Source organism: Anser cygnoides, chromosome 3 (genome assembly GCF_040182565.1).
Source record: "Anser cygnoides isolate HZ-2024a breed goose chromosome 3, Taihu_goose_T2T_genome, whole genome shotgun sequence".
NCBI classification, from domain to species: Eukaryota; Metazoa; Chordata; class Aves; order Anseriformes; family Anatidae; genus Anser; species Anser cygnoides.
This window is the reverse complement of record NC_089875.1, coordinates 106,304,205-106,320,386: the sequence shown is the minus strand read 5'-3', so window position 1 is coordinate 106,320,386 and position 16,182 is coordinate 106,304,205. Positions and strand designations below refer to the sequence as shown.

Genomic DNA, 16,182 nt, shown 5'->3' with positions numbered 1-16,182 from the left:
ATAACTGGTTTTGTTTTGTTTTACAGTCTTCCACAAGTTTCAAGATGTTTCTTGATAACTGGAATATCCAAACAGCTCTTTGGCTTAAAAGGTATTTATTTCTTAAAGGCAAGCTATTCTGCACAGAAGTTTCTAAAATAAATATTTCTTTGAAGATAATTTAGCACTTAAAGCTAGAGCCCGCAAAACAGTACAGTTGTTTAGCAACTGCATGGAACATTCTTCTCGTAATACTTGCATTAAAGCCTCTGAATTTTGATCACTTAGAGTAAACTGTCAGCTAGTGATGGAAACTGTTTAAATTCACCACTGGCTATAGGTAACGTAAAAGTATTAATCTACAGAGGAATCTCTTTTCTTTTTTCCCTGTTCCCATTCAAAGCTGTGCATGTAGCTGAGAGCAGTAGGCAAAGCATACATTTTTGGCTTCTAGCACGTGGAAGTTCTGAATTCACACAGTGATACAGGAACTTCCATACATTTCCTGAGAGAACGTTTTGCACTCCTTCTGTAATGGGTGCATGGGAAATATCAAACCGTACAATGTGCTATCAAAAAAAAATTTGCAAATGAATATCCCTCAGATGCATTTCTTCCCTTGTCTGGGAAACAGGCATAGTGCCCGGTGAAGTAAATCATTCTACTTCTACCACTTCTTTGTGGTAACTAGAAAGTAAAACAACAAAGTATTCTTGAGAGTAGTACACGGGTTTTGTTTCCCTTCTTCCAGTCTCCGCATAGATAATCTTTTATAAACAGGTGCAAGTTTAACCTAGACACCCATCTTGGGATCACTCCGAGGACTTTATCTCATTCTTGGATGGCTGGCAGCAGGAAGTTGCCTCCATCAAATTTCTTTATAGTCAGTGCTCTTTTTTCATAATTTCTTCCCTGATTATTTATCTGACTTAGTAATAAAATTTAAGCAAACAAACAAAAAAAACAACAGAAATAGAATTTCATGTGAATATTTTAGTTGGCTCCATAGGCCCTAGAATCTGTTGCTAGGACAGCAATGAAGAATTGTATGCCACAGTTATAAAAGTGTATCATTTAATAAAGTAAGTTTTAAATTTATATATAGAATAGAGGTTTATCAGTATTAATACTTAGTATGGTTATATTTCAGTAATCATTCAAACTCTTACATTGAATGATTTTAAAGGAAAATTGGTTTACTGCAGAAAATGTTACCATTTCCATTGAATTGAAAGGAGAAAAAAAGGCGAATCCATTGCTCTTAGGGTGACAGTAAAAGAAGGTGCCAAAAGAAATTAATGCATCTTCTTTAATAAATATTTTTAGAACAATTGGAGAAGAATCTTTGAGGATAGTCCAAATACGTATTGATTTTTGCCACAGTGAAAGGGAGAAAGGTGGAAATTTTTCTTAAAGTTAAATTTTGAGTAAAAGATTGTTTTAATGATTACATGCAAAGACTACAAGTAGTGGCAGTGAATATATGATACGAATACCTATCACTTTGCTAGTTGCAATGCTACAGCAGTTTAAATAAGATAAGCTCATACATTACTTTAAAGATTAAAAACTTAATATCTCACTTATTTTCCATTCATAGAAGTACCTAAAATCTTAGATATTTACCTCACAAGAAATACAGAACTGCCAAAAATAAATAAATATTGTTTCTGTTTCTTTTCTGATGCTCTTGGAAGCCATCAGAATTACAGGTTTTAAACCCTGATCGTGCGTAAAAAAAAAAAAAAAAAAACCACCTTTTGTAAAGACTGTTATTCAGCTAACTGGTCAACTGGTCATCATAAAGTTTAATGAGCATATCAGAAAATATAGCAGTGCAAAAGTATTATGGTTAGAAGCATACATTTCAAAATAGATATTTACACATTAGCATGTATCAACAATATATATATATCATGATAATGTTTCCTCATTGGGAAATTCCTCACCCTGTTCGTTTTTTTTTTGTTTGTTTGTTTGTTTGTTTTTTCCTCAAAGGAAACATCTAATTATGTTTGTAAAACCTCAGTGGTCCTTGTTTCTCTCTTCTGGCTTCTTCCCAGACTTCTTCTTACAGTGGATGTAGTACTTCTAAGACCTCCAAGGTCTTTCCATGGCTTGTTACAGGCAGAATGAATTATTAAAATGGCTTAATTACCTTTCTTTTCTTTAGGTAGCACTCCTGCTAGTACATCAGTATTGCATCTGTCTTTGTTTGCAGCAGCAATTGACTGTTTATTCGTGCTCAGCTGATACTCAGGTTTTCCATACCATAGTTTCATATTCATGATCATTACTTTTCCAGTAGCGTTACGTAGGCAGTTACTGGTTTGTATCTTCCACTGTTCTGAGGTGTTCTAGACTTTGGACTTCATCTTACCGATTTCAAACCATTTCAAATCTGTCAAAGATAATTTTGGATTCTAGTTCTTTATCTGGTGAGAATACAACGCACATCTTCTCTACCTCACTTTCCCTCCCATAAAGAAGGAAGGGAAGACAGGGAGAAAAACACACTTCTTAGCCTACCACCCAAGCTAGTAATGAACGTATAGAACGAGGCCGAGGACAGTACCTTGCTGAGCACTTGATGCATCTTCCCACTGCTAGAGCAAATCACAAATAACCTGAACAACCCACACTTGAACAGATTTTCTGAGCCTGTTATAAGGACCCTACTACCTTGGTTTGCTTTTAGGAATGTCAAGTGAAGCATTTGAACAGAAATTCTTATTGAAAAATCCACAGCGGAATTTTTAAGCTTACTTTTAACTCTTTGCAATTGAAACCTGATGATTGTTTCTAGTACGTATCTTGCCTGACTTGTGTTGATATGACTGATAGATGATTGATTAGTCAATGAAGTTAGGTTTTTAGCTCCTGAATTCCTTACAGGGGAAAATCTGCTCAGTTAAAGTAGCTTAAACTAAAGAAAAAGGAGTTTTAAGCCATTTATCAATATATTAATGATACGTAATTAACCAGCAGTCAGTGAAATACACATTCAGGATTCATGTCAGTACTACAACAGGTAACATTTTGTAAGAGCATGGTGTTGTGACTTAATAAACAAATTTCTAAACCCTCTTCTGTAGCTAATCCCAAAGAGTTTTAAAAATGCACGTACATGCCCACAGTTACATGCAGCCTGCCTACATGCCAAAAACCCTGCAGGTTACAAAAACACACCTCCTTTTTCGAAGTGTGGGCCCCCTGCTTGTGCACGCTGCCTGTGGGAGATTGAGTTCCCCAGTTCTATGTGAACCTGCTGATTCACATGCCAATTAGGAAAGCAGGCAACGAATTCACATGAATGCAGCTGACAGGGGTGAGATATTGCTCCCTGTGTATTGCTTACTGTACTGACATTCCCCTTGCTGGATGAAGGCTACTTGGTGGCCACTGGGAAGGCTGCTCTGTCTTAGCACTGGCAGAGGTCATGATGCTCGTGGGGTGACTTCTGGCAGCGTGAAACCAGGTTTTGACTCCCGGTGTTTTTATTCCAAGGCATCTCTGAATTGTTGCAACTTTTCATGCTGCTTTTGTACTTCTTTCAGGCTGACACCTTCTTTGTTTCAAAAGTCTCTTTGAAATTCCTGGTTATTGTTTAATCTGGCCAATGTTACTTTCTTCATTAAGGTTATCTATTTTGGGCGAATGACCTCAGATAGTTTAGTGTATTACTTACACAGGTATACACTTGCACCCTACTTAAGGCCCACATTCTTTTCTTAACAGCTGTTGTTAGCCAAGCCCTTTGGTGAGGGGAGGGGGCTGTACTGGTGCCCCACCCTGAAGAGCTAGTGAGATAAAACTCACCACATCTATTTGTCTGAAATAAATTAGCAGAATACAATTTTGATCTTTCCCTGTTCAGCTTCTGTCTTTTTACCTTCTGCTTTTTAACACCAACTGTATTACTTAGCCTTAACAATCTTTTGTATATATGGAAGTAGTAGTAAAATAGTTAAATAAATAGTGAATGTTTCGGTTTTCTGTATCATTAGCTTGTCTTCCTCTTTCAATAGTAGACTTGCATTCTCTTCTGTCTTCCTGTTACATGCTATGTATTTATAAAAACCTTTTCACATATTGGTGTCAATGCCCTTTTTTTAGTTAAAACTCATTTTTATATGTTAGTCTTAGATTTCTGTTCATGCATGCTTGTGCTGTTTATTTTTGCTTCACTTTAGTATGCATCTGTTTCCATATTTCCTATTGCTTTTTGGTTTTCAGATCATTAAAGAACTCTTGATGAAGCCATATCAGGACCTTACCATGCTTCCTATCATTCTTCCACATCATGATGGTTTGTCACTGTGTCATTTAATGTTGTCTTTTAGAAGCTACTACCGCTCTTGGATTCCTTTTTCCTTTTGTCCTTCTAGAACTCCTTATTGTAGGACCTTGCCAAGTAATTCAGAGTCTCAATTTTTAAACAGCGAAGTTCAGCATTCTCCGTATTTAATATTCTTGCATCCCTAGACTCATTAATTATCACTTCATCATCATGCTCACCTGATTGCCCTACACACACATGTACAACTACAGTCTCTCTGTTACTCAAAATTGAAGGTAGTTGTTACTTTTCCCCTTCACCCATAAGCAGATTCCATTTTATGGAAAATATATATCGGACTTACTGCAAGAGCTTGTGGGATATTCTGTGCCTTCCAGTCTAGCTTTTCAACATATTTTTAGATGGCTCAAGATCCCTTATTAATACCAACACCTGTCTTTGGATGCTTCTGTATCACTTCACTATAAATAAGTACCATAAATGATGGCACTCAGCTTAGGTTAGCACTGAGGGGTTACATCTGCAGCTGTGAGTAGCTTTAGATATTTTCTCTAGGTCATAATTTAGTGGCAATGTTATTAAATAATAGTAAACTGCAGTTGTATTGCAAATATTATGTTAGAGGCGAACCTGCTAAAAGTATAAATGTATAAATAGTAACAGGAGAGATTGATGATCTGTCTCTCATGTTATTTACCTTGGTTTGTCTTTCATTTGTTAGAGTGTGCTATGAGCGAGCCACCTTCAGCCCAACGATCCAGACGTTCATCCTTTCTGCCATTTGGCATGGGGTTTACCCGGGATATTATTTAACATTTTTAACAGGAGTACTAATGACACTAGCAGCACGAGCTGTAAGTACCAACCAAGTATCTTCTTAAATAATAAGTAGTTTTGTGAAAGAAAATTGAGACCATGTTCTGTAGTCCAGAGATGTGCTTTACAGATGACACAAACAGTATGTCTGATAGTGTTTACTTTTTATTTATGAGAACAGTGGGAATGATTAATTACAAAGAGGGAGTAATCAGCAGAATGAAGCAATGTACACATCCTATAACATCTTTGTAGCATATCTTTTGTGTAAACTCTTCCTCTCTTGTAACTGATCATGTGTCATTATGCCATGCTAAACAAGGTGTTACCTGGGATCATTCTGAAAAAGCCTCTCTTATCATTGATGATCATTAGCTTGAAATTTGAGGGTTAGTGCTAGATATTTATAGACTCCATCCCCTCCCTAATTTCTGTCCAATACTGTTATAACGATGGTAACTAAAGAATTCTCCCCCTCAACAGCAGATAAACATCTGTAGTGAAGTTACTACTTAAAATTGCCCAACCAGCAGCACAGTAATAATAAACTTTGCTGTTGCTATTTAGAGCAAAATGGACCCAGCAAATCTGTCAAAAAATTTCTCACAGTCCTGCTGGAGAAGCTGAATAAGAACAAAGGCAGGTTTTTCAGCTGCTCAAGGGGAAAGAGGAGCAAAATATTCAGATGTCAGCCCAGACCAGAATAGCAGACCGCTTTTCCATTGAAAGAGCCAGGAGACTGAGAAATGAAGCAGACTGCTCTTTCTTGCTGTGATAGCTAGGGGAAGGTGGTACTTCAGATTTAGATTGTTGCTAACAGTAATAAAACACCTGCTTCTCTTACTTCATGGAGATGTGGGTGTAGTCTTTGTTTGACAGAATTGACTCCTTTCTTTAGAATAAGTGTATTTCCCATCTCCATTCCAGTCTCTGTCACAGTGAACTGTGGCATCTGTCAACTAGGGGCAAAAGCCAGGGTTCAGGGACAGTTCACAGGTAGAAGTTGTGTTTTCTCAACAGCGCAAGTCCAGTAAATCAGACTGCTTCCTGCACTTAGTCCTGGGCTTTGCTAGGAAGCTGTGTTGTATTCCCATTTCATACCATCAATCAATAAAATATTGAATAAAAAGATTTTCAGTTTCTGTACAAACAGGTACTTAATACTAACTGGTAAGATATGTTAGAGGCACTTTAGCATGTTTATTATTTAACTCTATTAGCCTTTATTAAGACTGAACGAACTGGCAACTCCAATTCACATTTTCTTCTCCTGCCATGCCTAAATGTGTATTCAACTTGTTTTATTCCCTTTAAGCATTACATGCTTCATAATCAGATGTTTACTATGGGCAATTATAGATTTGTCTTAAATGTCATCCTTCAGGTCCTACAGTACTCCATTTCTCTACAAGAAATTCTGTAAAACTTGGATGAAGCTTTACAGAACTCAGGAGCAAGTCACTGTACGTGGTGATAGGAGAAAGCAGGGGAGATGACAGGCAGCAAGGTAGAAGGGTATGAGGCTAGAATGACTTATCTTTCTTAGCTTAACTAACAAAGTCTGAGCGGGAATGTGATACGTACATGGGAATATGGGTAAAGAGGGCAAGAAAACCGAAAAAGGGTTTTAATGTAAAGAAGGAAATCAGCATAAGCCAGCCTAGAATTATGTTTTGGCAGGAAGCCTTCAGAGGAGTGGTTAGTGGAACGACCTTTCATGGAGGGCATTAGTTAATTTTCCCCCACGTCAGTCCTAAAATCTTATTTGTCAGGTGCAGGAACCTTGTTGGAGTCTGGAAGTCAGCAGATGATTGAGATAATTTAGGAGTTATTTTGGAGGAAAATGTAATTAGGAGGAAAATGTAAACCTTAGAGGAATCCATTTTGTATCTATATTACCAAGAGGGGTTGATGGCATCCCCACTTAAGACACTTGTTTAGTGGACTCATATTAGAGGTTCTGTCTCATCTTAAACAAAATTGAACTCAAACCTATGCAGGTTTGGGATTTTTTGAAATACCTTTCCTATTCCATTATTCAAACAGGATTTTACAAACAAAAGAAGACTAAGCATATGAAATAATAAATCTTTTTATAATAGTCCCACTTGATTTTAGTTCTTATTAAGATTCCTGACATTTGTCATTAGAACTGACATTTGGAATTTTCTGGTTTCTTTTTTTTTATTTGTTTGGTTTTTGTTTGTTTGTTTTGTTTTTATCCCACTAGTCTTAAAATATATCTTAGCCATTTACATATGTTAGCTGCTTACTACACAGGGGCTTTCAGCAGAAGCCTTCTGGTTTTCATTTACTCCAAAACTTTGTATTCACAAAATGCGTTGGTAGAATAGAATGCCTGCCACATTCAGATAAGTAGTCTAAAGATGCACTGGATTTAGCATGGATGGGTGCTTATACATTCTTTTAATTTGGCTTAAATTCTTAAATAGTTAAAATTCCTGCACCGGATGAAGCATGCTATCCTAAAAGGCAAGGAATTTGAATTGACTCCCTTTGAAGTTAATGTATTTTAAGTATTTTAAATGGACAAGATGCTTGTCCAGACAGTAGCATTTCTATTCATCCTATGAATTTTATGGAAAAATTCTATACAGGAAGATAGCAGTAATTAGTTTATTACTAATCTAACTTACTATTATCTGCTTTTTCAGATAAGAAACAATATCAGACACTATTTTGTTGAATCTCCTACTGTTAAACTATGTTATGATATTGTAACATGGATGACAACTCAAGTAGCAATAAGTTACACAGTTGTGCCATTTGTACTGCTTTCTGTGAAACCCTCTCTCACCTTTTACAGGTAAGCATGTTCTGTTTCCTTTCTCTTTTCTTTAACTCAAAGGAAATGGATGTATTTTCTGTGGCAGAAGATTTCTGAATTATATTAGCGATAATTATCAGATTTGTCAGTTGAGCAACCTATTTGTATTCTAACATGTGAGCTTGGTTTTTATTTAAGAAACAATGAAGTGCTCTTGTTTTCCTATCATAATGGACTTATTTTTTCTTGCAGCGGGAAAATAAAACAAAACCTTTGAGATGAGTTTATGTCCTTGACCTATTTTATATCAAGACTAGATAATGACTTCCTACAAGTAACTTTTTTGAAATAGTAAAGAGATCAAAGCAGATTTCTCTTCACTTGGCATCTGGTACTTAAGAAATTTGGTACCATCTCTGATACAGCACTAAATACCATGGGAGACTTTATTTCTATTTCTCCCCTTACTACTTTTTAATTTAAAAAGAAAATATTCATGTTTTGCTTAGATATTTTATGTGAAAAGTACTGTATGCAAGTAGGTCTCCTTAAGTATCTCATAAGATTAGTCGAGAGTTTTGTTGAACTAGTGTTTTTACTTCTTGTTGTGGTTTTTTGTATTTTTTTTAGCTCCTGCTATTTCTGTCTTCATATTGCCAGCATCCTGGTGCTGTTGGTATTTCCATTGAAAAGAACTCAAAAAGGAAGTAAAAAGCATGAAAGCATCCAGCCTGTGTGGTCCAAAAAACTAGAAGAAGAAAATCTTTTGCAAAAGAACAGTTATTCCACAACAAATAATAGTTTCAGTCAGAAAGAAGAAATAACCTGCAGATATCAAGCACTAAAGCAGTGATTGAGAAGTACTATGATGAATATATTTTGTATGTTTTCAGAAACCCATTTTTAGCACCTTTTAAAGGGGTTTGTATTTGTTTGCAAAGATGTTTAGTATGAAAAGAATGCATTACCTAGGAAAATCACATACAATAGCAAGACTGGAAACAAAACAGATTAACCCCTCCCATGCCATGTCCCTGTGGGTCACGCCTTATATGAAGATATTACCATTATTTCAATGGGCACTCAGGACTTGCAGCGTATGTCCATAGGGTCATATGTGTGCCCTTTGCTGAATGTACGTTGTGTATCCCAAGGCACTGATGGGGTGAAATAAAATTGTGTCAATCTAGGGTTAACAAATGGAAATTAATTTTTCCAAATGAATGACTTGCCTTAAACCCTCTATTTACTGAAATATTGTTTCTAAGTGGTATTTTCACGATTTTGTGGAAAGCGTATTTCAAATATATGATCCTATATGCTATAAAGAAGGTAAAAATATGAAATGCAAAGTCATTAGAAGGTTTTCGAACCTCCTCTTTAAAAGGGAATTGCAATAAGCATCTCAGTATTTGGAGGGTTTTCTTAAAGTATCTCAAACAATTACAGTACATTATGGAACTGTAAACTTTACTGATGCCAAATTATAGTTAGGTTTCTGTGATAAAGAGTAATTACACATGACCCTTCTGAATGGATTAAAAAAAAAACACATACACCTGGAGGTTCACCTTTTCCAGAGCTTGACAGCTCCATACTGTTTCTTTTAATTTAAAGTATAAAACCACTACAAAACATCACCAAGTAGGCTTTGCAGCTAGAGAAGGAAAGGCAGCCATAGGACACTGAAGACATTGTGTAAGCAGCAGGACTTCAATGAAAAAGTGTTTTTACCCTTAAATACCAGAAATACTTGTTCTAGAATAGAACTATTTTACCAAAAAATGATTTTTAATACTTAAAAACAAAGTCATTTTAAATTTTAAGGCATACAGTAGTTAGTTGATGATGCTTGAGGTATAAAAATGTCAAAATTAACTTGAGATCTAATTCATATGGTGAAATGTGAAATCACCATGATAACCAAGTTCTGTATGCTTAATCATTGATGGCCCTTTATGCAAAGAAGTATATGAATTAGAGGAAAAGATTTCTCTTTAAATTAGGATTTAAAATGCAGATTTCACATAGTATTTGTGGGTAACAGTGAAAGAAAGAAATCCTTGAGAATATCAGACTAACTGAATTATAGAAGAAGGTCAAGGGAATAATGCATTGGTTATATCTATTCCAGATCATTTGTTGTGATGATTGTCCCTGCAAAAGTACTGTGTTAAAGGGCTACATATTGCTTATATTCTGTGTTTTCATATGATTTTATTTTAGTAAATCAACTGTTTATCCACACGTTGTACCAGTTTTAAAGCTAGAAAAAAAAATACTACTGGAGAAAAATAATGCAGCTTGTTGGTTAGTAACCTATGAATGAATGAAAAGTTTTATCATACTGTTTTGATCCTGAAATTTTTGATCAAGTATCTGGACTGGTGGGGTCAATATTCCTAATACCAGGGGAACTGTAATGGTCATCAGCAGCCCTCTAGGGACATGACCATGCAGAATTAGTCACAATACTTGTCTGACTTACTCTCTAAAGAACCAAATCCTAAGTCAGGTCAGAGCTGTTTCCTTGCTGTGGTAGTTCTGTGTCTGTCCTTTGTCTCCTTGCTTAAAACTCCAGGAGGAAAACACACTTTTAGAAATTATTACATGTAGGTTAGCACTACTTAACTGACACAGAAAGGTGGAACTAAATATGGAATGAGTCTTAGGTGGGCAGGGACGTTAAGAGTTTCAGTGACAGCTGTATTATCTTTAAAAGAAAATAATCTGATTTCTAAATCCTTCTGTTGATTACCCAAGTAGACCTCCCCATGGTGTTGCCGTTGTAATCATTTGTCTCTACAAAATGACATTTTTTTTCTTCCATTGTTTATAAGCAAGGGCACACTAATTTCTTTATGCTTATTTATCCTTATTAGAGCTAGAATCAGGAAAGACATTTTCCACTTTCTGCTCTTGGAAGGACATTCACGTTAAATAACAAATAGAACTGCACATTTCTGGGTGGGTGAGTAGATTTTGGGTTGATTCTTTCAGTATTTGCTGCTGTTCGACTTGAATTCCTCTTCTTGTTGGTGCAGGCTATATATCTACTCAAACAAGCAGTTTTGGATGCCAGTACATCTCATGTGCCATTTTTCCATTAATAATCTGGTATTCTCTTCTTGTCTTGGCAGAAGTGCCAATACATGCGAGGGAGGCTTCTGAATTCTTCATTAAGAAATACAAAAGCAATTGCAAGCACTCCCAGAAAATAAGCAGATTTAGGCTAGTGAAGTCCAGTACTTCAGCATGAGTGAATTCACAGATACAGTTTTGTTCAGAACTCACATGCAAGTTAAAACTAATAAGAAAATGTGCTTGCTTTAGCTGGTCACAAGTAGCAAGATACGGGTTTCAGAACTGGACATGACTGGTTTCTGTGTGCAATACAATTAGTTTTTTCTTCATGATTTGAACCCCTTAAATAATTGCAACATAAGAAAATGATGACAATTTTATTTTGCGTAGAATTTCTTTTTAATTGTAGTGTCCTAAAATTTAGTTTTTTAAATATCATTGTGGAATATAGAAGTACTTGAAGTACTTGTAACAAAAATTGCTCCTTATGCAGATGAGTTCTCTTGAGGACTACATAAGGAGGTTTTTTGGTTTTTCTTTTAAATGGCAGCACTCTGATATTAGTCAAATTGGGTTTTGGTCATTGTTTTCCCTCAGCTTTGCTAGTGTTCTGCCTTGCTACCACGAATGAAAATGTGGCACTGGATCCTTTTTATTCGGTCAGTCAAAAAGACAAGAGCAGCCAGCCCAGATGCTTTAGATAATCTTCAAGTTTTACACACTTAACTTCCTAATAATGAACTTGAAAGGATGATAGTGATTTACTATTACTCTTGCTGAAAAAAAAAAGGTGGAAAGCAAATTGACTAGAACCATTTTGGACATAAAGGAAACGTGGTTTTCAATGTTCTTTCACTTAACTAATGTATATCGAAAAGACAGAAGTCTTTTCTGTATTCCAGATGAGCACTCTTTGAAAAGTAAATGTAACATATTATTCATAATTTTATGGTGCTTTGCAGATATTTGCCTATTGTGAACAATTCAAAGAGGCACTTAATGAGTTAATATTAGTTACTAAATGTAGTCACCCTGCTAGTAACTATTCACTTGCTTAACCTTTTTTTAACCTTTTATGCTTCTGTATTAATGAAAGAGATATGTGTTATATATATATTTAAAGACTAGTTTCAGTGGTGCCTACTACTGTTGTAATAGGGAAGGCTTTGTTAGCTTTACAGTTACATTATGCCCTTCCTGAGGAAACTTATTCTGTGGCCATTCCTTCCGCTGACATGTAGACAAGGTTTCAGTAATAGGTGACACTTTAAAACATATTATCATGTAAAAAACATTATCATGTAAAAATATTGATATGCATTTTAATATGCTCTTAATAGAAATCATGCTTTAATGAGAAGACTTTGCAAAGAGATCTTTGTGTATTCCGTGCTCTACGCTGACTTGTGATATGAGTTTTACCAGTAGAGTATATCAAATAGTAAAAGAATTTTACACTTACTTAACTTGTTCCCTTTCCCCTGTGGGAATAAGTAATATAAACACAAGCACTAAGCTTGTATGACAGGATGGACACGAGGTAGTTGTGCCCCTTTTACTGGCATTCATCTAGTTGGTTGTAGAACTTCTGATGCAGATGAGATCTGTTTTGCAAACACCCCCTTGTGAGAGCCTGGCCTCCTGTCAAATCAATATCAAAAGTAATTTTAACAGAGTCTGGATTTTTCTCTCGGAAGCTTTGCAAACAAATTGTTGACAATTTGTTTAAGTACACGGGCAGGTGTATACTTGTGTTTGCATACAAATGTGTCACTGTTGCTTACATGTAAACTTTCACGTGTTCAACTTTATAAGTTGACCTTGAGAGACAGAGAAATTTAAAAGCACGAGCTAGAATAATTTTAGGCTTTTTTTCCTTTACCCTTAACTCTTTCACTTTGTAATTTTCATTGAATTCTGAGAGCAGGTTTGATTTTTTATTTTCCCAGTGAATTTGGAAATGCTGCCATTTATTTTGTAAGGTGATCAGTGTTAGAAAAACAGATGGAAATAAATTTCAGCTTTTTATTATGATGCCAACCCTACATATAAAAACATGTTCTGTGCTGATCCATCACAGCATTTAAGTACGCAATTATTCTTTATTTATTTAGGTCCAGTAGCGCTCAGAACAGCACTTGGTATATTTTTAAGTGCTGGCAAAACATTGGCTGGCTGTAAGTGCTGCAAGTTAAACAAGTACTTAAATGCTATGCTGAGTAAGTATCTAAGCAGATACTCTACTGAATCGCACCTACTCTCTGCCCAGATTACCAGATCTGAGGTCTGAATCTCAGCTAATTGGCACCGTTAGCCTTTCCCCTCCTCACAGCTCACAGCTCCCTGCACAGAAGTCCGTGCAGTCTGAGCGTGTCGCATCAGTGGCCTGGAGGGTTTGGCACAGAGTTCCTGGGGTGGCTCACGCTGCTAACGCTACAGGCAGGGCTGGACAGAGGAGCTTCTTGCAGCCCCAGCTGCTGCTGCTCTGCGCTAGACCTGCCTGGAACTGTGGTGGGTGTTGCTATCCTAACCTGGACACTTTGCAAACACCACAAAATACAGGCATCTGCAAAGTTTCCTTGAGATGTTTTAACTTCAAATGTTGCAACGGTTACTTATTATGATTAAAACTAAACGATTATTTTTTTTTAATTTCTTAAAAGCGAGTTTTGAGATGAGCTTTTTGTGTATTTTTAACAAAACCTATCACGTGTAACAGTTTTCACCCCATAGAATAATATCTAAAACATAACCTGCTCACTTTGCAGCTATACAAACGTGCAAAAGCAAATTTTGCCAGTTCACCCTCTTCTGTGAGTTAGTTCAGTGTGCAGTGACACAGGCCTGGTTTTGGCTTTAGGCACTTTTAGATGGCCTGGCTCCATGTGCATATCCATATAAACACTTACGAATTGACAAGCTGTAGCTGCCTATGGTGTGCATAAATATGTTTAAAACAGGTCATATCAATATTTACATGACAGTAGCATTGAGCCCGCCGGTTGTATGCTGCATCTGCTGACGTCTGTTCAGCTCTGGTCTTGGAGCACTAAGCGTTCTGCTTCTGGAAGTGCAAACAGAATCTGCTGGTTACGGCTTGAGTGGAAGGTAAAGGGCTTCCTTCAGTTTGGGTTTTCTGCTGCAGACCATGTAGGCAAAATCGGACTGCAGATACATGACTGAAATCTGAGTTGGAAACTGGGCCACTTGTGTAGGAAGCTTTTTCTGTTAATAGTGGCTCGGTCTAGCACCTTATTCCAAAGGAACCTCTGGGCAAGAGACACCTCTGCAGAATCTCCTTCCTTTTGTTCTGAGGGAGAAATACCCCAGGCTGGATTTACATTTAGGTTTCCCCATGATCCGTAGCATGAACAGACAGTTGTGGTCCATGCTTTAGTCAGACTGGGAGGGTACCTTTCTTCCGTCCAAATGGTGAAGATGTAATCTGAGATACAAAAAGTAGTGAAATCTGAGATAAAAAATAGGGTGCCTAGAGACTGGCAATCACAATAGTGTAACACTACATACTAAAGGTGCAACAATCTTTTGTCACAATAAGTTAAAGGAGTATTTGCCTACGCATATTTTGCCTTTCTATGTGTTTCAGCTCTCTTTACGTCTTTTCTTTGTACCTTTTTTTTGTCCAGTGGTATTGACTATTTCTCTGAAGAACCTTCCGATGTGTCTTACTGTGACAAAGGTGTCAAAAATGATAAATAGTAACTAGGTAGTCATTCTTAAATCCCAGACCTCAGATGTATTCTAGATCAGTTAGAAGAGAACATTCAAAATACATTGAATGGAAAAATAGTATAAGATGGGTGAAAATAGCATTATTCGAAGATGTTGTAATAAGTTATTGAATTTAAGACTTTAAAATACAGAATTACATTGTTTCCTGCCTTGGTCACATGTTCAAGGGAATAGTTTTACCTCAATGCAGAAGTAGTAATGCCTCCAAATACCCGTATGTTCAGATGAGAAAACACCCCTGAAAGTGTGGATAGCTACAGTATTCCTAAATTTGCCTTTCCTGATTCAGAATATAATGCATTGTCAGTGAATTTCATTTTTATTATTCCAAAATATATATTTTTAAAAAAGTGTTATTTTTCAACAGATCCATAAACTAAGTGTTGGTGTATGGTAAAATTAAAATACCACTGTTAGTTACACTGTGATTGTGATATTTTAATAATTACTTATTTCTAATTTGTCTCAGCAGTGCTGCAGAAGCAGCATGCTGTTATGTTTTAAAGGTGTTTTTAACTTGCCTATAAATGTTTTTTTCTAATTTGTGTCTTTAAATCTGATTAAACTGTAGTTTAAAAAAATGTGAACTTGTTTTTCTAAATTCATTGGTGTCTGTCTGTTTTTAATGAGTGCTAAAAATGGAATTATTTTAATGCAGTTTCTCCTTTATAGATTACTAAGCATCACAACACACGCATTTACACTGTTATTTGGAGTATTCTGTTTAAAAATTGTTTTTATCCCATATGTTGTCTGGAGCTGGCATACAAATGTATACATATAATTATTTTTCAGTAGAGCTGGTAAATAGAATTTCAAAGCCAGCTACTTGTTATTTGGGAATTGTACTTACACAACTTTAAAATTCCATCTAAAAGCCTATTGCTACCTCGTGTGCCCTGTTTCTGAACGTGACAACTCAAGGTTTTTTTCAGCTGGTAACTTCATAACTAACGAACCAACATCAGTGTTTCAAACAAGTTGCTTATTTAATTGCTGACTCAAAAGAAACAGGACTAAATGTGTACTATACATGTGCATTTCTTTTGCTGGTTGGAACTTCCCTATTAGGACTCCACTGCAAGAGTTGGCTGGTGATGGTATATTAAAGCAGACTGAGACTCCTTGACCTATAGGCTCTTTACCATGCACCTGTACATTGTTACAGGCAAGAAGGTATATAGTATGCCAGTACTACTCAAGTGCTGTTTCTGTTGCTTCCTATCTAATAATGAATCATTTTCTCCCTTCTCTTTATCTGGTATTAATGATTCAGAGCGTACTTGGAAAAACCAATATAATTTTGTGAAGAGATCTTTACAAATATGTCTCTGCTTGGAGCAACACTAGAACGTACGTGTTGGTCTCTTCAAAGGCCCAACTGTGCTAATGATATTTTTAAACGTTGTGTTTAGAATTCCCCTTTAGGAAGTCGTATCATGGGAGATTAAAACAAAACAAA

General features: G+C 36.2%; 1 protein-coding gene across 1 annotated transcript in view; it reads left to right on the top strand.

Moving 5' to 3' along the window:
• Window positions 1–15,303, top strand: part of MBOAT2 (membrane bound O-acyltransferase domain containing 2) — a 96,818-nt gene extending 81,515 nt beyond the window's left edge. Inside the window, exons 10-13 of the mRNA XM_048071344.2 lie at window positions 27–91; window positions 5,001–5,133; window positions 7,771–7,922; window positions 8,514–15,303. Of these exons, the coding sequence (XP_047927301.1) occupies window positions 27–91; window positions 5,001–5,133; window positions 7,771–7,922; window positions 8,514–8,736 (573 nt within the window). The 3' untranslated portion in view covers window positions 8,737–15,303. The remainder of the gene's footprint in view (window positions 1–26; window positions 92–5,000; window positions 5,134–7,770; window positions 7,923–8,513) is intronic.
• Window positions 15,304–16,182: the final 879 nt, after the last annotated feature.